Here is a 21,753-nt window from a genome sequence, read left to right on the forward strand (position 1 = left end):
TATAGATAGCCCAAACCTTCCCCAACCCCCCCACATCCCTTACTCCACACCCCCCCATCCACACCCCCCATCCATCCCTGTACCCCCACCCTATATACACGCCCCCTACATGCACCCCCAACCCCACACACACCCCAATCCCATACAAACCCCCACCCCATACACACACCCCATACAGCCCACTCCCACCCTTCCTTACCTCTCTACCCTACCACCACCCCCCACACACCCCCAACCCCCACCCCATACATCCGAACACCCCCACCCTATCCACATACCCTCTAACCCCCTACACCCCCCCATATCCCCACCCCACACCCCCAAACTCCACACACACACCCCCCACACACCCCCACAACCCTCCCCATACACACCCCCAACCCCATAACCCCCCATCCCTACTCCCCCAACACCCCTAACCCCATATCCCCCCATCCCTACACCATACCCCCTCACCCCATATCCCCCATCCTTACCCCCACCCCATTACACCCCATATACCCCCCCCTCCCCACTCTCTTATTGCGCCCCTAGCGGGTCTCGGTCCCTGGGGGGGGGTCCCACACCCTCCGCTGTTCCTCCAATGGGGGAGCGGCGGCGGAGCGGCGTCATGGGGGCGGGGGGGGCGGGCCGGGAACTCCTCAATGAGGCTGAAGCGAACGGGGCGGGGATCGGGCCGCAACGCACCGCACCGGCTCCGCCAACGCACCGCCGGGGGGTCGGCACCGCACGGCAGCGCTGCCCCATAGGGGACACTGTGCGGGGGATGCGGGCTGTGCGGGTTTGGTCCGTTCCGTCCCGTTTTCAGACCGAATTTGGGGGAGGGGGGTTGGAAAGACCCGCAGTGTCCAAACAGCCCCACAGACTGAATGGGGGTTGGGGGGGGGGCGGCCCCATATGGCCCCTCATTGCGCCGGGTCATGGGGGCAGCGGGGTGACAGTAGGTGACAATGGGGTAAGTGACAGTGGGGTGACTCAGAGGTGGTGACAATGGGGTGACTGACAGCCCCCATTGGGCTCCCTGTGACCCCACACAAACAGTGGGGCTGTCAGCTCTCCTTGCCCGGTGCTTTTCCTTCCCCCCCCCCCAATAGGGTCTATGTGTGACTGCGGGGTCCCTGTAGGACAGACAGACGCTGATAGATCCCCTCCCATTGACTGTAGGGATTTTCGGGGCAGATTTAAAGAGCATCCCCTGTGCTGATGGATGGGGCTGAGGAGGGGTGGGTGGGGATGGGTGGGGGGGGCTGAGGAAGGATGAATGGATGGGGCTGATAAGGGGCTGATAAGGGGCTGATAAGGGGTGGGTGAGTGAGTGGGGCTGAGGAGGGATGGATGGGGCCAAGGTGGGGTGAATGGGGCTGGGAATGGATGAGTGGGGCTGGGAATGGATGAGTGGGGCTGAGGATGGGGTGAGTGGGGCCAAGAAGGGATGGGTGGCTGGATGAGGGTGAGGATGGATGGATGGATGAATGAATGGGGCTGAAGAGGGATGGATGGGTCAATGTAGGGTGAAGGGGGCTGGGAATGGATGGATGGGGCTGAGAAATGATGAGTGGGGCTGATGTTGGGGTGAATGGGGTCAAGGATGGACAGACGGATGGGGCTGAGGAAGGGTGAATGGGGCCAAGCAGGGATGGGTGTCTGGATGGGGCTGAGGATGGATGGACGAGCGGGGCTGAGAAGGGCCGGATGGGGCTGAGAAATGGGTGCAGGGAGGAGGAACCGGCCGAGCAGGAACGCGGTGACTCAGCCGTGTTGGAAGTGACTGCAGGCCGTGTGTCACGGGGGCTCGGCTGCTCTGCGGGGTCACAGCGTGTGCACGTGGGGTGCTGAGGATGTGGGGCTGTGGGGTCACGGGGGCGGCGCAACCGGCGTCACCTTCCGGGATGGCAGAATGGGGTCAGAGCTCCCCATAGCTAATGGGGTTCAGTGGGGTGAAGGGTTGGGTGAGAGCTGGGGGGGTTAAGGTTGGAGTTAGGGTTAGGGTTAGGGTTAGGGTTGGGGTTTCCCATGCTCATTGCTTTGGGTTCTGTACAGCTCAGGGTTAAACCTTCCCTGCCCGGCTGTGGCTCCCATACATAAGAGCTGTTTGTCTGCCCGGTGCCAAAAAGTGAAAGAATCCAAGCCAGAAAGTGAAAGAATCCGCCCCGAAAGGCGCAGCCTGAGCAACTTGTGCCGCTGTGGGGCCCCGGGGAGGGTTTGGGGGGGAAGAGAACCCAAAAAGGGGAACCAAAAGCAGCACCTTCCTATTGGGGGGGGAGGGGGAAAGGGGGGGGATGTGGGCACCATGACCCGGCTGAGCCGGGTGGGACGGGCTGTGAGTTTGGAGGAGAAGATGATCCCGGGTTTAGAAGGGCTTTGGGGATTAAGGGAAGGTGACCCCGCGCCTCGTGACGCTGCAGGTAGCGCAGGGGGCAGCTGGGGGGGGGGGGAACGTGGCATTGGGGTGACGGGGCGGTACGTGCCTGCAGACAGGTGAGCTGAGCCCCATGGGTGGGGTTTCCCTCTGAGTTGGCCACTGCCCTTTAATTAGCGGTAAGGGAAGGTCATGGGGCCAAGGCACGGCCTGGCCGTCCGTCTGCAGCCTCCCGCTGTCTGTCTGTCCCTGCCCTGCTCAGGTGGCAGCTGGATCTGGGATGGGATGCTCTATTGTGAGTGCTCTGATGTTTCTATGGGGCTGTGATCCCTGCAGGACCCCAGGGGGATTCTCACCACCAGCATCACCCATAGAGCACCCGGTCCCATGGACTGAGGTGTCCCAGTCCCAGCCCTACAGCTGGGAATCCAACCCTGGGACCCAACTTTGGGGTGTCAGAGGGCAAACTGGGCTGTGTCAGTTTGGGGGGGTTCTGGGGCCATCTGTGGGGTTAAGCTTTGTTTGGGCCACCTGTAGAGCTGGAGTTCTCTTGGACCATCCATAGCACTGGGCTTCTCTTGGGCAACCTTAGGGTTGGATTTGTCTTGGGCCACTTGTGGGGTCGAGCATCTCTTGGACCACCTGTAGGGTTTCACTTGGGCTGCCTTAGGGTTGGGCTTCTCTTGGACCACCTGTAGGGTGGGCTCCTCTTGGGGCTGGACGTCACTTTGGCCACCTTAGGGTTGGATTTGTCTTGGGCCACCTGTGGGGTCGAGCATCTCTTGGACCACCTGTAGGGTTCAACTTCATTTGGACCACTTTAGGGTTGGGTTGCAAAGCAGCTCCGGGTGTTTGGGAAGACGTGGGAGCAGCTCCGTGCCCATCCCTGTCACACTCTGGTCTGGGTGAGCTGCTTCCATCCTCCATCCGCAGCGTTGTCCCCACGTCCCCCAGCCCCACCGCTCACCTGCCGCCCCTCTGTGCCCCACAGGTGGACAAGTACCTGTATCACATGCGTCTCTCTGAGGACACGCTGCAGGAGGTGTCCGAGCGCTTCCGCAAGGAGATGGAGAAGGGGCTGGGAGCCGACACCAACCCCACGGCCTCCGTCAAGATGCTGCCCTCCTTCGTCAGGTCCACCCCCGATGGGACAGGTACGGTGTGATGGGGACAGCTTGTGCCCCTCTGGGCTGGGGGCAACCAGGGTGGGGGTCTCCCTCATATCAAAGGGCTCCTGGTGGGGTGTGAGCGGCCCCCCCTGTGCCTCGTGCTGGCAGGACGAGGAGGTGGTCACGGGTCGGCTGGTCGCTTCTCATTAGAGCTGAATGGGATGGGGACCACGTGAGGAGGCAGCTGACAATGCCGCCTTTCTGCTGCCTTCCCACGCGCCTCTCGTCCTCCCCGAGGGACCGACTGACCCCGCTTGGCTTTGGGGGGGGGGACGGCTCAGCTTTGGGCTCCCATCGGTGCATCCGACACCGAACGACTTCCTCGTGCAGTTGCTGGGTGGAGATGCTCTCAGAACCTTCCTGCGGGGTCCTCATATAACCTGACAGGGGAAAAGTGAAGAGTGGAGCTGCTGGGATGTCAGGGAGTTGTAGGACTGTAGAATGGATGGGATTGAAGGGTCCTTAAAGATCATAGAGCCATGGGAGGGTTGGGTTGGGTTGGAAGGGTCCTTAAAGATCATAGAGCCATGGGAGAGTTGGGTTGGGATGGAAGGGTCCTGAAAGATCATAGGGTCATGGGATGGTTGGGTTGGAAGGGTCCTTGAAGAGCTTAGAGCCATTGAATGGATGAGTTGGAAGGGTCCTTAAAGGTCACAGAGCCGTGGGATGGTTGGATTGGAAGGGTCCTTAAAGACCACAGAGCCATGGAATGAATGGGTTGGAAGGGTCCTTAAAGGTCACGGAGCCATTGGGTGGTTGGGTTGGAAGGCTCCTTAAAGATCCTATAGGCCCAGCCCGGCCTTGGGCTCACCCAAGAACAACCCCAACACAGACCCCAAAGCATCGCCCCCAGGCTGCCCCTCCTCCCAGCCAGGACGGGGTGCTCTGCAGGGGTCGGACCTCCAGGGCTGGTGATACACACACGTCACCTCCCGGATTAAGCTGGATGAGAGGGGCTTACCCAGCCCTTACACAGCCAGCGGGTCACAGAGATGTAGGGCGAGGGCACGGTGTGCTCAGCACCAGGGAATGAGCTGTGCAGGATGGGCACCTCGGCACGGCTTTCCCCGCTGCTCTGCGGGATGGGGAATGCAGCTCTTATCTTCGGGCCCTTGGCAGAGAGCAAACAGCCCCCGGCAGTGAGCGTGCTGCTGGCCCTGCTGTTTGCCTTCCTGTTTGCTCACGTCTTATCGCGGCGCGAGGCAGCGCCCGGAGCTCAAACCAACAGGGGTGTGGGGTGGAAACCGGAGCTGTACAGCTCTATCCTGGGCACGGAAAGGACGGATTCTGCTCGTTCCTTGGCTGCTGGGATCTGCTTTCCTGGATCCATGCCCTGTGCGCCAGCCGTGTCCCCATGTCCCCTCACACAACGATGTCATCAAGGCTCCGTGATGTCACCATCCATCTCCCCATACACGATGACATCATGAAGGCTCCGTGATGTCACCATCCGGCCCCCATACACGATGAATTCATAAGGATCCGTGATGTTCAAACCAATCCATGCTCCATCACACAATGACATCATGAAGGCTCTGTGATTCCACCAATCCATCTCCCCATTCACAGTGAACATCATGAAGCTCCGTATGTCACCATCCCATTTGTCCCATACACAATTGACATATGAATGGCTCCCGTGATGTCACCATCCTATTTCCCATACACTCGATGACATCAATGAAGCTTCTGTGATGTCACCCAATCACCTCTCTCCCATACACTGATTTACATCATGAAGGCTCCGTGATGTCACCATCCATGTCCCCATACACGATGACATCATGAAGGCTCTGTGATGTCACCATCCATGTCCCCATACACGATGACATCATGAAGGCTCCGTGATGTCACCGTCCATGTCCCCATACACTCCGATGTCAGGAAGGCTCCATGAAGTCACTGCCCATGTCCCCATGCACAGCAGCTCCTTGATGTCACCATCTGTGTGCCCACATCTGCACCCACCAACGTCACCAAGGCTCCATGAAGCCACCAACCATCCCCCCACATCCCTGCATGCACCGACATCATGAAGTCCCCATGAAGTCCCCATCCACATCCCCATGTCCCCACACACTCATGCCATGAATGCTCCACAACATCACCCCGTGTCCCCATGCACACCCCATCCACCCACCCTGCAGACCCCACTTTCTGTCCCCACTTTCTGGCCCACCCTCCAGCTCTTGCTCTGTCCCCATCCTGGCTGAGCTGCACCCAGAGCCACGTGCCGGCGGTGCTGGGGATGGCTGGGCTGCATTCCCAGAGCAGCACTCAGGTTTCCTCCTCTGCTGTGGGGAGGGGGTGGAGGGGAGAGCTCTCTTGGGATTCTTGCGTCAGCAGTCGGGAATGGGGCTGATGCTGTGACCTTACAGGACCTGCGGCGCTGGGGGATCACCCTGTGGTTTATGGGTAACTCCTCTGGAGTCTCGGGGTTCACTGCTGTGGAGTTTTGGGGTTAATCCCTGTGGGTTTGGGGCTAAGCCCTGGGGAGTTTTGAGCCAACCCCTGTGGTTTTGGGGTTCGTCTTTGCGGAGTTCTGGGGTTCAATCCTGTGGTTTTAGGGCTAACTCCTGTAGGGTTCAGTCCTGTGGTTTTGAGGCTCATCCCTGTACAGTTCCAGAGCTAACTCTTGTACAGCTTAGGGATCCACCCCTGTGGAGTTTTGGGCTGAATCCCTGTCATTTTGGGGCTAATTGCTGTAGTTAACCCTTGTGCTTTTGGGGCTCAGCCCTGTAGAGCTTTGGGGTTCAACCCTGTGGAGTTTTGAGGTTTATTCCTGTAGTGTTTTGGGTCTCACCTCTGTGGTTTTGGGGCTCAGCCCTTTGGTTTGAGTTTTGGGGGTCACTTTTGGCTTTCTCTTCCCCAGAGGATGGAGATTTCTTAGCGCTGGACCTCGGCGGCACCAACTTCCGCGTGCTGAGGGTGAAGGTATCCGACAACGGCCAGCAGAAGGTGGAGATGGAGAGTCAGATCTACGAGATCCACGAGGACCTCATGCGAGGCAGTGGGATGCAGGTGGGCCTCCCCCAGCCCCATTTCCCCCCCCTAAAAAAGGAACAACCACCCAAAGCAAGGCCAGGAGTCGAGGCAATGCCGAGATGTCCTTTGAGATGCTGAGATCTTCTTTGAGATGCCAAGGTGTCACCGTTGCTCATCCTCAACCGTTGCCTTTCAGCTCTTTGACCACATTGCCGAGTGCCTGGCCAACTTCATGGAGAAGCTGAAAATCAAGGACAAGAAGCTGCCCCTTGGCTTCACCTTCTCCTTCCCATGTCATCAGACCAAGCTGGATGAGGTGGGTGAGGGATGTGGGGGTTGGTGGGGGGTGTTCTGTGCTGGGTTGGGTGACTGTGCCCTGGTGGGGTCTGGAATGGAAGGACCTAAAAGCATCTGAGAGTATCCAAAGGTGGGTCAGGAGGATGGGGAAGGGGGACAAAGGTAATGTGTGGGGGGGGGAGGAGGAGGTCCTGTGTGTTCAGCATAGAGAAGAGACTGAGGGAAAGCCTCATGGTGGCCCTACAGCTTCTCATGGCCCTACAGCCCCTCATGGCCCTACAGCCCCTCATGGCCCTACAGCTCCTTATGGCCCTACAGCCCCTCATGGCCCTACAGCCCCTCATGGCCCTACAGCTCCTTATGGCCCTACAGCTCCTCATGGCACCACTCTCATCCACGTGCTGTGAATGACCCTTTGTGGCCGGCTCGGTGATCCCTGTGGGTCCCGTGGCACACAGAGCTCTCTGTGCTTCGCTCCTTCTGCTCTCGGTGAGCAGCTGCTGGTGCAGGATGAAGCAGCCCCGGGGACGTGCTGAGCATCACATCAGCATCATTGACATCACTGGGCACATCCCACACTGCCAGCTCCTGCTTCCCAGCACTCACCCTATATGGGCTTTATGGTGGGCATCTCCATGGCACGGCAGCAGCTCAGCACGTCTGCAGCTCCACGCTGGAAGTCGTGTTCCTATTAGTGCACTGCATGGGGATGGCTGAGACCTCGTCCCATTGGTGTCCTCTGTGTGCATCAGAGCCAGTTTTGCTGCAGGGCTCCATGCAGCTGAGCGCAGAGGTCACGTCCCTGTGCCAGCGGCAGGGAGCCGATGACTCACGTGCCCGTGGCCATAAACTGGGACGTGGGAACCGTTGCAGATGCCGATGGCAGCGATAAGAGGGAGGGGCTGTAACTGCAGAGCCGTGTCCGTCCCTGTGCTGGAGGAGCGGGATGGGCAGCTCTGACCTTGAGCTGTGGGTTGGGTTGTTCTGACCTTGGGTTGTGGGTTGGCGGTTCTGACCTCGGGTTGTGGGTTGGCTCTGATTTTGAGTCGTGCGTTGAGTGGCTCTTACTTTTTGAGCTGTGGGTTGGGGGCTCTGACCTTGAGACGTGGATTGGGTAGTTCTGACTTTGAGCTGTGGGTTGGGGGCTCTGACCTTGAGGCGTGGTTTTGTGGTTCTGACCCTAAGTTTGTGTGTTGGTGGCTCTGACTTTGAGTTGTGGGTTGATGGTTCTGACCTTGAGATGCAGTTTGGGGCACGTGGTGGCGCGGGGTCCAGCTGAGCATCCCCTTCTATGTCTTCCCCCAACACAGAGCATCCTCGTCAACTGGACAAAGGGATTCAAGTGCAGCAGCGTGGAGGGGAAGGACGTGGTGTCCCTGCTGCGTAAGGCCATCAAGAAGCGTGGGGTAAGGATGAGACACACGGGACACATTGTCACCATGCAGGCAGAGACCCTGCGGTGCGGTTTGGTGGCACTCAGTGCCCCCTCCATCATTTCAGGACTTCGACATCGACATTGTGGCGGTGGTAAATGACACTGTTGGCACCATGATGTCCTGTGGCTACGATGACCAGAACTGTGAAGTCGGACTCATTGTGGGTGAGTGGGGGGATGCTGGTGGGTTGCAATGGGGTTAATTGGGGAGGATGGGGGAGATTTGGCATCCGACACGAGCAGCTCTTCGTGCTGGGCGCAGGGACGGGCACCAACGCCTGCTACATGGAGGAGATGAGGCACATTGACCTGGTGGAGGGGGACGAGGGCCGGATGTGCATCAACATGGAGTGGGGGGCGTTTGGGGACGACGGCGTGCTCAACGACATCAGGACCGAGTTTGACCACGAGATCGACATGGGCTCGCTCAACCCTGGCAAGCAGCTGTAAGCAGATTCCTGGCACTGTCTCGGCCGCGGGCTCTGCTCCACGTTGCCCATCCTCCCATTGTGTGGGACCCGTGGGGTTGTCCCAGTTAACTGGGTCACAGTGTCCTCCGTCCCACCAATGGGGACCGTGTAGGATTTGGGCTGGCATTTCCACCCAGCACCTGCTTCCCTCACCAGCCCTTTGCTTGGGGCTGTCGGTCCATGTTTCCCCTGCCAACAAACCCATGGGCAGCAGAAAGGGACCCCCACAACCCCCCAATGCCCACAGCCTGCTCCTGCAGAGCTCCTGTTCCGCGGATGGGACGGCGCGGCCGGGAGAGCGGTTGGGGTTAATGATGGGGCTCCAACCTTGCACCTCTTGTGTTTGTGAGGTTCGAGAAGATGATCAGTGGGATGTACATGGGGGAGCTGGTGAGGCTCATCCTGGTGAAGATGGCCAAGGAGGGGCTGCTGTTCCGAGGGAAGCTCTCTTCAGATCTGCGCACCACCGGGCACTTCGAGACCAGATTTGTCTCTGCTATAGAGAAGTGAGCAGGGGTTGTGTTGTCTTTGAGGGGTCTTAGCCCACCACCCGCTATCTGAGGGAAGCACTGGACCCACGGCGGGTCTCCAGGCACAGATCTCTTCTGTTCTTGGGTGCACAGGGAGAAAGAGGGGCTGCAGAAAGCCCACGAGATCCTGACCAAGCTGGGGCTGGAGCCGTCCCACGAGGACTGCCTGGCCACACACCGCATCTGCCAGATCGTCTCCACGCGCTCGGCCAACCTGTGCGGGGCCACGCTGGCCGCCGTGCTGCGCCGCATCAAGGAGAACAAGGGGGTGGACCGGCTGCGCTCCACCGTCGGCGTGGATGGATCCGTCTACAAGAAGCACCCGCAGTAAGTCCAGCAGGCAACGGGGGGCCGGAGGGGGTCCAGCCTCAGGGTGGGGGCACATGGGCACCTCCATTGGATCCCATTTGTTGGCCATCTCAAGAGCACATCTGGCCTTGTCATGGCCCATGCTCACCTCCATTGGATCCCAAAGCCCACGTGGGCCATCTCAGACTAACACGACGCATGGCGGCACACTCAACCCTTCTTCTTCCTCCTCCTCCTCTCCCATAGCTTTGCCCGACGCCTCCATAAGACAGTGAGGAAGCTGCTGCCCGACTGCGACATTCGATTCGTGAGGTCGGAAGATGGCAGCGGCAAAGGGGCGGCCATGGTGACGGCGGTGGCATATCGGCTGGCGGCCCAGCACAAGGCCAGGCAGAAGATCCTGGAGGCGCTGAAGCTGAGCCAGGAGCAGCTCCTGGAGGTGAAGAGGAGGATGAGGGTGGAGATGGAGAGGGGGCTGGGCAAGGAGACGCACGCGGAGGCCACGGTGAAGATGCTGCCCACATACGTGTGCTCAACTCCAGACGGGACAGGTGAGGACACCTCCATGTCATACAGCACAGAGCTCCCATGTCTGTGCCATGGAGGGGCCATTGTTCCCCTCGGTGTTGTGCTTCCAAAGCTCTGGGATGACAATGACAAATGACAATATGGGATATTTAACCCATACCCAACATGGCACCCTTGGCTGGGAAACATCACCTCCCTGTTCCCAGCCATGGTTGCTGTGCTCACAATGCTCCTCATTGAGCTCTTCTCTCTCCTCACAACCCTTTTTTGGCCTTTAGAGAAAGGAGATTTCCTCGCCCTGGACTTGGGGGGGACGAACTTCCGCGTGCTGCTGGTGCGGGTTCGGAACGGGATGCGGCGCGGGGTGGAGATGCACAACAAGATCTACTCCATCCCATTGGAGGTGATGCAGGGGACGGGCGAGGAGGTGAGTCCACACAATGCTCCATCCCACGTACCCAACCAGGGCAGCTGAGCATCAGCCCCACTTCCCCAGCAGGGAAATGGCACAGGTTGAGCTCTGAGCATCACTGATGGCTTTGGGTTTTCTATGGGGTTGGGGTCAGGGGGCTCTGGGGCACCCTGCAGAGGGAGGAGTGCGACCCATAGGTCGGGGTGTTGGGGTATGGAGGAGTCACGTGTTGACTGTGCCCTCTCTGCACCTACAGCTCTTCGACCACATCGTCCACTGCATCTCCGACTTCCTGGAGTACATGGGCATGAAGGGGGTGTCGCTCCCGCTGGGCTTCACCTTCTCCTTCCCGTGCAGGCAGACCAACCTGGACGAGGTGAGCCCGGCTCCAGCAGGATGCTGAGGGGACCCACAGGGTCTGGGGGCTGTGGGGGGCTCCTGTCTCACCCCGACCCTCTTTTCTCCCTCCAGGGGATTCTCCTTAAGTGGACGAAGGGGTTCAAAGCCACGGGCTGCGAAGGGGAGGACGTGGTGAGCCTGCTGAAGGAGGCCATCCACCGCAGGGAGGTGAGCAGGGCAGCTCTGAGGTGGTGTTAATTGGGATGGGAATGAATTGGGCTGGGAGTGAATTGGGATGGGAATGGCTTGGGCCAAGCATTGGGATCCCAACCACCGCCCTTTAGTCACCACACAGAAGGTGAATTTGCAGAGCCTGGAGCTGGGAGCTGAGCAGTGCCCCCCCCTCCACCCATCCCACCCCCACGGACCCCATCATCCCCATATGGGAAACCACCCGACCCAACTCTTTCCTTCCAGGAGTTCGACCTGGACGTGGTGGCGGTGGTGAACGACACGGTGGGCACCATGATGACTTGTGGATATGAAGACCCCTACTGCGAAGTGGGGCTGATAGTTGGTGAGAGCTGCCCCTTCTCCTGCCCCACACGGGGGTTCCCTCCCCTCCAGCCCCACTGAGACCCTCCCCCTGCAGGCACGGGCAGCAACGCCTGCTACATGGAGGAGATGAAGAACGTGGAGCTGGTGGAGGGCGACGAGGGCCGCATGTGTATCAACATGGAGTGGGGGGCGTTTGGGGACAACGGCTGCTTGGATGACATCCAGACCGAGTTTGATTTGGCCGTGGATGAGCTGTCCCTCAACCCCGGGAAGCAGAGGTGTGTGATGGTGATGCTCCCATGCAGAACCCCAATGGTGCTGGACCATAAAGACCCCAGTGCAGGGTGCCATGGGGTGGGCAGTGCTGCCCCCTCTGTACCAACACGGCCCTGCTGCCCCCGCTGCAGGTTTGAGAAGATGATCAGCGGGATGTACCTGGGGGAAATAGTCCGCAACATCCTGATGGACTTCACCAAGAGGGGGCTGCTCTTCCGCGGCCGCATCTCCGAGCGCCTGAAAACCAGGGGGATCTTTGAGACCAAGTTCCTGTCCCAGATAGAAAGGTGAGGGTGTGGGGGTGAGGATATAAAGGTGAGGGTGTGGGGGTGAGGATGTGATGGGGAGGATATAAGGGTGAGGGTGTGGGGGTGAGGATGTGAAGGTGGCCACCCTGCTGTGTTTTGGGATGAGGGGTCCCGTGTGCTCCACTCAAACCCATGGCAAGGAATGGGGTTTGCTCCATCCTGGGCATCCAGTTGGCATCACCCTGAGCCCCAGCTCCATGGGTGCCCCAGGACACATGGATATGGGATCTCCTCTCACTGCTGTGCCCCCTCCTGCCCCGCAGCGACTGCCTGGCCCTGCTGCAGGTTCGCTCCATCCTCCAGCACCTGGGCCTGGAGAGCACGTGTGATGACAGCATCATCGTGAAGGAGGTGTGTGCCGTGGTGGCCCGTCGGGCTGCGCAGCTCTGTGGGGCAGGAATGGCCGCAGTGGTGGATAAAATCCGAGAGAACCGAGGGCTGGAGTTCCTCAAAGTGACGGTCGGAGTGGACGGGACGCTCTACAAACTGCACCCGCAGTGAGTGCATGGCTGGGCTGGGGGCTGGGGGGGAGGTCGGATGGGGGATCTGCCCATGGGGAGGGGCTGGGGGTGCTGCGCTCCTCCGGGTGGAGGGTGGGCATCCATGGGGCATCCATGGGGCTGGGGGCTCTGTGTTGAAGCACCCATGGGGCTGGGGGCTCCGCGGTGGGGCTGCACAGACCCCCCCTCATTCATGTTGTGTGCCAGCCATCAATCGGGGCTGTAAGGTGGGATATGGGCTGTATGTGCCCGGCTCGCAGCACTTTGGGGTGTCGGTGTGGGGCGGCTCTGATGGATCTTCATCTTCCTCTTCCTCCTCCCGCAGCTTCTCGGCCGTGATGCAGGACACGGTGCGGCAGCTCTCCCCGCGCTGCGAGGTGTCGTTCCTGCAGTCGGAGGATGGCAGCGGTAAAGGGGCCGCGCTGATCACGGCCGTGGCGTGTCGGATCCGCGATGCCGGGCAGCGGTAGGGGCAGCTCCGAGCTCAGCCCTGCGCCCCACGGACGATTCCTTCCCCGCTCCCTCCCTCCGTACACAGACACACAGACACACACAGACACACCCATTTACTCTCCTGGTGGGACACCAAGTTCTGCGTCCCCCCAACCCCGAACCACTCGTGTCCCCCAATGGCAGAATGGATCCTCTGCCCCCCCCCCACACTCTGGTTGTATTTTACCCCCCCCTCCCCGCTCCCCCCATTGGGGCTGCATGACCTGCACAGTGGGGCAGTGCCGGGCATGGGGGTCCCGTTGCATGGACCCCCCCCCACAGCTGTGTTCCCGGTCACCCCCCCCGTGTCCTTTAGCATCGAACCTTCCCTTTCTCTCTGTTGTTTTTATTCCCCTTAATTTAACGTTTCCTTGGGGTCAGACTGGAGAACCCAGCACTGCGGGGCTGGGGGGGGGGGCACTTTGTGGTCCCCATAAGGGATAAATGGAGGGGGAGGGTTTATGGCTGGGGAGGGGGGGGGATGCAGCACAGCCCCACAGCGCGGTGTGGGGCAGAGCTGCTCTATGGGGCAGGACGGAGCTCTCAGGGGACTCCTTTGTGTCGGGGGTCGAAATGAAGAAGGGAAGCTGAAGTCGCAGCTGTCGATATGAAGGGAAGGCCGGATGGAGCAGGATGGGGGGGGGGGGCACAAAGCTCAGCCCCCTCCCCATATCTCCCCCCCCCCCGGGGCGATTCTGATCCAAGCCAAAGACGGTGGGGCTGCGAGCAGCGGAGCTGCGCCTGCTGTTCTCCTCTCGTGTTTACACTTATTTATTTGGAGCTGTGATAGATAAGAGAGCTGGAAAGGCTTCCTTATTTTTGTACTTTTCGGACCGGTTTCCCTCTCGGTGCCGTGCTGCTGTTTTACTCCTCGGCTCCCCCATAATAAACGTGGAACCAACTGAGCTCTGTCTCCTGGGCTGAAATGGGGGGGGGGGGATGAACAGGGACCCTCCCACACCCACCCGTGGGTGCTGAGCAGCCTCACCCCGCGCTCCCATCATCAGCAGCTCCAAAGATTTGGGGTTGTTTGGTGGTTTTTTTTTGATAACATTAAAAAAAGCCACTTTACGGGCAGCGTTTCATCCCGAAACTCAGGTTTTAAAATAGCCATCGAGGCCAATAGAATGAAGCCGGCAAAGGGATGAAGGCGCCTGGTCCAAAGGCACTGAGTGATCACAGCGGTCCTGAGTGAGAAGAGAAACGGGTCCCCCCCATGGAGGAGCTGGGTTACAGCAGAGATCCATGTCCTCAGTGCTGATCCATGTCAATATCAATGCTGATCCATGTCCTCAATGCTGATCCATATTGATATCAGTGCTGCTCCATGTCCTCAATCCTTATCCATACCGATATCAATGCTGATCATATCGATATCAATGCTGATCCATGTCCTCAATGCTGATCCATGTCCTCAATGCTGATCCATATCGATATCAGTGTTGATCCATGTCCTCAATCCTTATCCATACCCTCAGTGCTGATCCATCTCAATGCTGATCCATGTCAATGCTGATCCATCCCCTCAGTGCTGATCTGTGCCCTCTGGTCCCGCTGTGCTGCCCGTCCTCTTCTCCGGTGACGTATAGAGGAAGTTGCAGCAGATGTAGAGGGGGAAGACGAGCAGCCTGCTGTCCAGGTTCATCACCACCTGCTCCTGGGGCAGCACACGGAGCTGTGAGCGGGGCTGGATGCTCCATGCCGTGTTCCCACCATGTTCTCTTTGCTCGCCTCCCTCCTGCAGCTCCCATAGAGCAAACAGGGCATCCCAGCCCCAGCTGCCCCCGAGCTGCCTTGGCATGGTTAAGTTTACAACAGCAGAGACACCATATAGGAACTCAGCTCTGTCCCCAGAACCCCACCAGGGCTGGGGGGGGAGCAGCACAGCAGGGCTGGCATCGTTAAGGCACACTAATGAGACCCCCAGCACCCCCACCCAGCACCCAACCCCAGCTCTCCCCATGCACAGTGCTCTGTGTCCTGCAGCAGCACTGATTGCATGGCAGCCCAACGCACCTGGTCCTTCTCCAGGCTCAGGATCTGATACCCCGTGGTTCTGCTGCAGATGATTTTCCCATTGCTGTCAAAGGAGGCGAGGCGTAACCTATAGGTACAACACAGGGAAGGGCTCAGCTCCTTCTCCACCAGCACAAAGGGCTTCTCCCAGCACAGAGGGGAGGCTCAATGAGCTCAATGAGCTCAGTACCTGAACGCGATGCTGCGCCGGGGCTGCAGGCTGACGGAGCCGCTGCAGGGCTGGTTGAGCGTGTTCCTCTTGAAGATGATGTAACGATTGGTGTAAGTGATCAGGAGGTCGAAGCCGAAGTTGAAGCCGGTCCAACGCCAGCAGTACTGCAGGGAGCAGCCATGCAGCACCCACAGGGCAGGCCCAGCCGTGGGGCTCAGCCCCATCCCCATCTCTGCCCCATGTTTGGAGCACACTTACGTCTCCGTCCTGCGCCAGCTTCCGCCCGCACCTCATGCTGCTTCCCTCCAGCTCCTCCTTGTTGATTTCTTGGGGCCTGTGAGCGATCAAACAGCAGCACAGCGCTGGGTGGGATGGGTGGGAGCTCGAGTCCTGCCCCCCCATCCATCCAAGAACCTCCAGCTGAGGGGATTTTGGGGTCCAACTGTTGCAATGCTGAGCCAACAGGCCATTCCTGCCCAGCAAACCCCCCATCTGGCTGCATTGGGTGCTCCAGGCACAGGGTGGTGTCTGTGTGATGGAGCACTGCCCCATTTCTCTACCTAAGGGGTTATATGCTGGACCCCAGGTGGGCACAAGGTCCCCCCCATCCCCAGAAACACAGTGTGGGTTCTATCAGTGAGGTTTCCCTTGTGAGGAAGGAGCAGAGCAAACCCTGCACTGTTTGTTTGTACCCACCCGGTGTCGTTGTCCTGTTCCACTCGGAGCATGGCGAACCACTGCTGTTTGTACACGGAGAGCAGCCACTCTGCAAAGCAACAACAAGAGCCGGCAATGAGCGGGTGCTGAGCACGGCCCCAGGGCAGCCACCAGGTTGTGCCGACCCGAAGAGGTTCAGAAGAGATAAAGCACATAAAGCACACGGGGGTGTGGGAGCTCCCCAGGCTGATTGCAGCAAGGCCACGGCCCGGAGCACACTGTGCCCATGGGGGGTGGATGGGGAAATGCCAGCAGCTCCTGCAGGCAGCAGGGAGGAGTGGGATGAATGCAGACGGAGGAACGCAAAGCAGGGTTCATTTACACCTTGTTCTGGATGGAATTTGCTGATCTTAACACCTCCCCTGGCTGCAAACAGATAAGGGCAGACAGCAAGGCCCCGAGCACAGCTTGCAGTGCAGGGCTGCTCCTCCTTCCCCTGCTCCCCCCCAGCTCAGCATTTGGGTTTTGCAATTCTCCAGCAGTGCAGGAAGCAGCAGGAAGCAGCAGCTCCCTCCTGCGTGACCGCACGCCCCGCACCCCCCGCTGCCTCTCCCTTTGCAGACTACAAAGCACAACAGCGCGGCCGAGGGGCTGTTTGGCTGTGAGAAAGCAAACACAGCCCTGCTGTGCTGGGAGCCCAGCCAGAACCGTGGGCTCTTTTTGCACAGAGCACGAGGAAACGGGCTTCAATGTCACAATGTGGATGGGAACGACCCCAGAACTGCTCTAACTGTGCTGCACACGCTGAGCTGCCCCCAGGTTGTGCTGCAGGACACGACGATCCGCCCTGAGTCTGTTTTGCAACAGCTCCGATGCACAAGGAAGGAGCCCACGGATCCACGTGGCACCGTGTTGGGTGAGGGTTGATTGAGCCAAGGAGCTGCCCCAAGCCCTGAGCAGGACGGAGGTGTTTGCTGTGAGTCAGTGTGGGTCAGAGCTGTGTGTGCATCACTCACGGTGCTCTGCCTCCACCTGCTGCTCCCACATTGCTCAGCACACACAGGCAGTGCCATAAGAGCTGCTCGTGGGGCAGCAATGGGGCAGGAGACAGCTGTGGGTGGGGAGGGTGTGAGCCCAAACAGCCCCTGGGTACAAACAGGGACACAAAAATGGTCAGTGTCAGTGAAATCCAGCCTTTTTGTGATGCCTGGCCCCTGCATCACCCTTAATCAGGTGCCATTGGGATGCAGGCGAGCTGTGGACACACAGTGACCACCTGTCCAAGAGCTGAAACTCAAGGTGAGAGAGCAGAGGAGCACAGGGAGCACAGGGAGTGAGGGGAGATGCTTTGTGCCATGAGAACAGAGGGATGTTTTCAGGTGAGATCCGCACTTGGTAAATCCCTTCCAGGCCATTACAAGGAAGCTGCCCGTGAGCCCAGCCCTCAGCAGCCAGATGAGAACAGAACGGGGTGTTTTTATCACTTCTTATCCCTTTTTATCGTTGCGTAACGATAACGTTAACGGCGCTAAGAGATAAGAGCACGGCATGGAGCCCCAGCCTTTGGGCAGCAGGCCAAGCACCAGTCACCCATGGAAGGCAAAGGGCAAATGGAAGCAGCTGAGCTTCCAACCTCCCCCAGCAGCAGCCCCTCACCTGGGGGGATCAGAGCGTCCCTCTCCACGATGCGCACGGACACCAGGTCACTGATGATGTACTGCAGGCGCAGGTGTGAGAACACGGGTCGGAAGGCAGCGCCCTGCTCCGTGTCCAGGAACGCAGCATCACCATCCAGCTCTGCAGGGAGCACAGCACACGTCAGCATTCTGTTTCTTAAGGGTTTAGTGGTTGCTATGTGAGGTGGAGCTTTTTGGTCAGCACTATGGGGGGTTACGGTGTCAAAGGTGACATGGACGCCCAAATCCCTTCAGCAGAAGCTGCTTCCAATCAACCATCCCATGGTTCTATGATCCCTCCCAACCCAACCATCCCATAGTTCTATATCTCAGCTCCATCCCAACCCAACCATCCCATAGTTCTATATCTCAGCTCCATTCCAACCCAACCATCCCATAGTTCTATATCTCAGCTCCATTCCAACCCAACCATCCCATAGTTCTATATCTCAGCTCCATTCCAACCCAACCATCCCATGGTTCTGTATCTCAGCTCCATTCCAACCCAACCAGCCCCATACAACACAAGGAGATGAAGCCTGTCCCACCCCACTCGGATCCCAAGGCCACATCCTCCATCCCTACCTCTCCTCCGCTCAGCAAACCAGGCATCAGCTTGTGCTAAGAGCTGCTTCAGAGGCCCGTTCCAGGAAGGCACCAGCTGCAGGAACATCCACTGTGTAAAACAAACAGACCCTGCTCAGCCTGGCAGGTTATTTCTCCATTGAGCCACACGTGCATCATTAAAGCCACGTCTCCAAACCCAAAGCTCAGACTGGCTGCTTTACACAGCAGCACCTCAGCAGCCCCAGCCAGGCCCCGTGTCGATACCTTCTTGAGAGCAGTGTACAGATCCATCTCCACTTGCATCACAAAGAGGTTGGAAGAGCTGATCAGCTGCTTCATGAGGTTTATGCTGAAAGAAGAGTAAAGGAACAAGCACAGGAGTTCAGGGAGGGGAGGAAGAGATAGAAACCTGCACAACCAACCAACAGGCACCAGCAGAAAGGCACAAACGTGGCTGGGAATTCACTGAATACCTGAGTTCTTTAAAGAGATCAACACTCTGGTGAGTCATCAGGTTGTTCAGGAGCCACTCGAGGCACCTGGGTTAAAAGCAACAAGTCAGTGCCTTCCTTTTCCCCTGTGGATGTCTATGTAGGGAGCACAGAGCTGGAGGCTTGAAGTGATCGGGAATGAACTAATTAGCATTGCTGCTAATTAAGATGGCAGAGTGCTGAGCAGAGCTGTGCAGGAAGCGGCCTGCAGGACGGTGTCTCACCTTTTCTTTACTGAATCCAAGCCGTACGTCCCTGCTGAGCTGTAATAACTGCACACTGTTTTGGCACTGATGGTTTCCTTCATGGTTTCCCCGCACTGCAGGATCAGCCCGTCCTGCAGTGAAAGGAGGGGGGAGAAAAAGCCAAGCAGAAGCACTGAGCTTCACATTCCAAGCAGGAAGGGGGAGATAAAGCACAGCTCATTGTCACAGCGAGCTCTGCTGTGCCAACAGCAAACAGCCAGGTCACAGTCTGAGCTCCACGAGCAGCACCAGGGCAGACTCAGCAGCTCTTCCAAACACAACTGAACTGAACCACGGCTCAGCTGCAGTGTTTTCCAATGCAGCGCCGTGCTTTGCTGCTTGGCTTTCCTTTCCCTTCCTGCTACTCACCAGCTGTAACATGCAGGCGGCCGCCAGGAGCGCAACCACTCGGCCGGGTTTTATCAGCACATCGTCCCGGTACAGAGAACCAAAGGCCACCTGCAGGGCTGGGAGGGGAACAGCAGCTCAGCATGGAGCTCAATGGGACTCTGTGTTGTAGTGCAGCCGGCTCCACTCACCCTCTATGTCAATGTTCTGGTCGGGGATCTCCAGCTCGATGGTGTCCATGCAGGATTCCTTCCAGGAGCCGCTGAACATGCTGGAGAAGTATCCAGACTGCAGGGGGATAAAGGAGAGAGAGGGAGATGGGGTTGGAAACGGCACCGGGATGAAAACCACGGAGCTGAAGGTTGTTAATGCTTCCCATCACAAAGAGATAAAGGCCCTGAGCAAAGCAAGGCATCCTGGTGCACTGAGAAAGGGCCAGAGTGGTCAGGTTGTGTCTGCAAACGTCTGGACTGTGTGTCTGCAATCAAAGACAGGAGCTCAAAGGGGCTGGAAGAGCCACGTCAGCTGCTTTCCTCCCTTATTGGGGGTATAATCAGTCCAGGAGCTGCATCCTTAATGGTACCAGAAGGCAACAAATCCTGTGGGCATCAGGGAACACCACTTTGGGGATGAAAGGGAAAAAAAACAGCATGCAAGACATGGAAATGAGGTCGCAGCCTCACAGCAAGGACACAAACACAGACAGCACCGATGGAAATATACCTTCAGAATTAAGGTATTTAAAACTAGAGGGTGAAAGGTTTCCGTCCGAGCGGAGTGAAATGCGCTGCTCTGCTACGAGCCATGATTTCCTCCCCAGCAGTGGATGCGCACACACTGCGGGACGCAATCACCCACTGCCGTCTACCTGAGAGAGCAGAAAGATAAAGGGTTTGTACAGCAGCCCCTCAGCCCTGAGCTCTGTTCTGCTCTAACAGCCCTTAGTGGGAAACGGGAGGTGGAAGGAGATTCCAGCCCCCTGTAAGGCAGGAGTTGTATCGGCCCAATGCAAAGTCCCACCTGGCGCAGGTAGACTTTGTGTAAGTTCCACTCCTCTCCCAGGGCGCAGATCTTGATGTCGCTGTTCTCGCCGTTGAGGAACAGGGTCTGATAAATGTACACCGAGGTGCTTTTCAGCTTCTTCCTATGGGACGAGGTGACGGAGATGCTGCTGTCAGAGCTCAGGGCACAAAAAACCCCCTTGGCAATAACCAGCTGGGGGCTCCTCATCCCCACCTTCACCCCCAGGTGCTCCCAATATATTCCCACATTACCAGCCCCCCAACAAGCCCCGGATCCACAGAACACCCCAAACTCACTCAAATAAGCCCCAACGTCCCCAAAATGGCCCCAGCATCCCCCAATGGGCCTCAAACACACCCCAGACAGGCCTAGATCCCCTCAAACACACCCCAGACCCCACCAAACAGACCTGAAACAGGCCCCAAAGCCCCCCCAGCACATCCCAGACCCCCCCAAACCGTCCCAGATCCCCTCAGACACACCCCAGACCCCCTCAAACTGGCCCAGATCCCCTTAAACAGACCCCAGACCCCCATATAGCACCCTAATCAGGCCGCAATCCCACCCAGAACACCCCATATCACCAGAGACCCTAACAAGCCACAGGGCCGTCCCTAATACACCCCAGCCCCCCATACAGGCCTCACACAGGCCCCATAACCCCCTAATGGCCCCATAGCACCAAACACATCTCAGACTCCCCAGCTCATCCCAGACCCCCTCAAACAGGCCTGTATCCTCATAAACAGCCCCCAGACCCCCATATAAACCCCCAGACCCCCATATAAACCCCCAGACCCCCATATAAACACCCCAATCAGGCCACAATCCCACTCATAACATCCCATATCACCACAAACAGGCCCAGGGCCCCATAACAAGCCACAGGACCATCCCCAATACACCCCAGCCCCCCATACAGACCCCATAACCCCCCAGCTGCCCCATATCCCCCATACAGACCCCATACAGACCCCATAACCCCCCAGCCACCCCATAGCCCCCCATACAGACCCCATAACCCCCCAACGGCCCCATACCCCCATCAGGCCCATAACCCCCAGCCGCCCCATACCCCCATACAGGCCCCATATGGACCCCATATCCCCCATACAGGCCCCATAACCCCCCATAATGACCCCATACATCCCCACGTTCCCCCCATCCCCCCCCCGCGCCCCGTTTCCCCCCCCACCTTCTTGGGGCGCTGTTCGCCGCCTCGTCCCTGTCGCTGTCGCTGTCGCTCTCGCTGTCACCGGGCCCTTCTCCCCCTCCCCGTTTCCTCTTCCCTCCTCTCCGCCCCCTCCCTCCTCCCCCTCGTTCCCCCCCTTCCCCGGCCGCCCCGTCTCCGACCGCTGTCCCGCCCCGCCGTCCCAGCAGCCGGCTGCCCATGGAGCCCATCGCCGCCCGCCATGTGGGGAACCGACAAGGGACGGAGGCGCCTCAGCAACGGCCGGCGGCGGCCATGATGCGCTGGGGGCGGCGGAGTGCGCATGCGCGGAGGGGCGGGGCGAGGAGGCGAGCATGCGCAGTGTGGTGCGCAGTAATGGCGGCGCATGGTCGCCATGGTAACCGCCATGGAGGGTTGGGC

The 21,753-nt window shown here is 58.8% G+C and overlaps 2 protein-coding genes across 3 annotated transcripts; one reads left to right on the forward strand and one right to left on the reverse strand.

Annotated features, from left to right (window-relative positions):
- Positions 1-3,350: 3,350 nt before the first annotated feature.
- Positions 3,351-13,872, forward strand: LOC107323647 (hexokinase-2). The gene is made up of 17 exons (XM_032448864.1): positions 3,351-3,513; positions 6,401-6,549; positions 6,710-6,829; positions 8,121-8,216; positions 8,311-8,410; positions 8,508-8,691; positions 9,066-9,221; positions 9,339-9,572; positions 9,801-10,105; positions 10,361-10,509; positions 10,751-10,870; positions 10,966-11,061; positions 11,311-11,410; positions 11,486-11,669; positions 11,799-11,954; positions 12,239-12,472; positions 12,801-13,872. The coding sequence occupies exons 1-17, from the start codon at positions 3,372-3,374 to the stop codon at positions 12,943-12,945; spliced, it is 2,670 nt and encodes an 889-aa protein (XP_032304755.1). The 5' UTR covers positions 3,351-3,371; the 3' UTR covers positions 12,946-13,872.
- Positions 13,713-21,666, reverse strand: GMCL1 (germ cell-less 1, spermatogenesis associated). 2 transcript variants are annotated; one of them, XM_015882945.2, is made up of 14 exons: positions 21,358-21,665; positions 20,160-20,283; positions 19,331-19,427; positions 19,161-19,258; positions 18,771-18,883; positions 18,529-18,594; positions 18,320-18,404; positions 18,074-18,164; positions 17,469-17,609; positions 15,852-15,921; positions 15,414-15,489; positions 15,174-15,319; positions 14,984-15,071; positions 13,713-14,624 (listed from the first exon to the last, which is right to left on the reverse strand). In XM_015882945.2, exons 1-14 carry the CDS (start codon positions 21,561-21,563, stop codon positions 14,493-14,495), a joined length of 1,533 nt encoding a protein of 510 aa, XP_015738431.1. In that variant the 5' UTR covers positions 21,564-21,665; the 3' UTR covers positions 13,713-14,492. The 2 variants fall into 2 exon arrangements, with proteins under 2 accessions (XP_015738431.1, XP_015738432.1); XM_015882946.2 differs by lacking the exon at positions 18,529-18,594 and having other exon boundaries at positions 13,987-14,624; positions 21,358-21,666.
- Positions 21,667-21,753: the final 87 nt, after the last annotated feature.

The sequence above is a fragment of the Coturnix japonica genome, chromosome 22 (assembly GCF_001577835.2).
Source record: "Coturnix japonica isolate 7356 chromosome 22, Coturnix japonica 2.1, whole genome shotgun sequence".
NCBI classification, from domain to species: domain Eukaryota; kingdom Metazoa; phylum Chordata; class Aves; order Galliformes; family Phasianidae; genus Coturnix; species Coturnix japonica.

Coding starts and splice junctions, on each gene's coding strand:
- LOC107323647 (XM_032448864.1), top strand. CDS start 3,372: ATGCGTCTCTCTGAGGACACGCTGCAGGAGGTGTCCGAGCGCTTCCGC. Junction 8,692..9,065: donor CTCAACCCTGGCAAGCAGCT/GTAAGCAGATTC, acceptor TGTGTTTGTGAG/GTTCGAGAAGATGATCAGTG. Junction 11,955..12,238: donor TTCCTGTCCCAGATAGAAAG/GTGAGGGTGTGG, acceptor CCTGCCCCGCAG/CGACTGCCTGGCCCTGCTGC.
- GMCL1 (XM_015882945.2), bottom strand. CDS start 21,563: ATGGGCTCCATGGGCAGCCGGCTGCTGGGACGGCGGGGCGGGACAGCG. Junction 18,595..18,770: donor TTGGATTCAGTAAAGAAAAG/GTGAGACACCGT, acceptor CTTTTAACCCAG/GTGCCTCGAGTGGCTCCTGA. Junction 15,320..15,413: donor AGCTGGCGCAGGACGGAGAC/GTAAGTGTGCTC, acceptor TGCTCCCTGCAG/TACTGCTGGCGTTGGACCGG.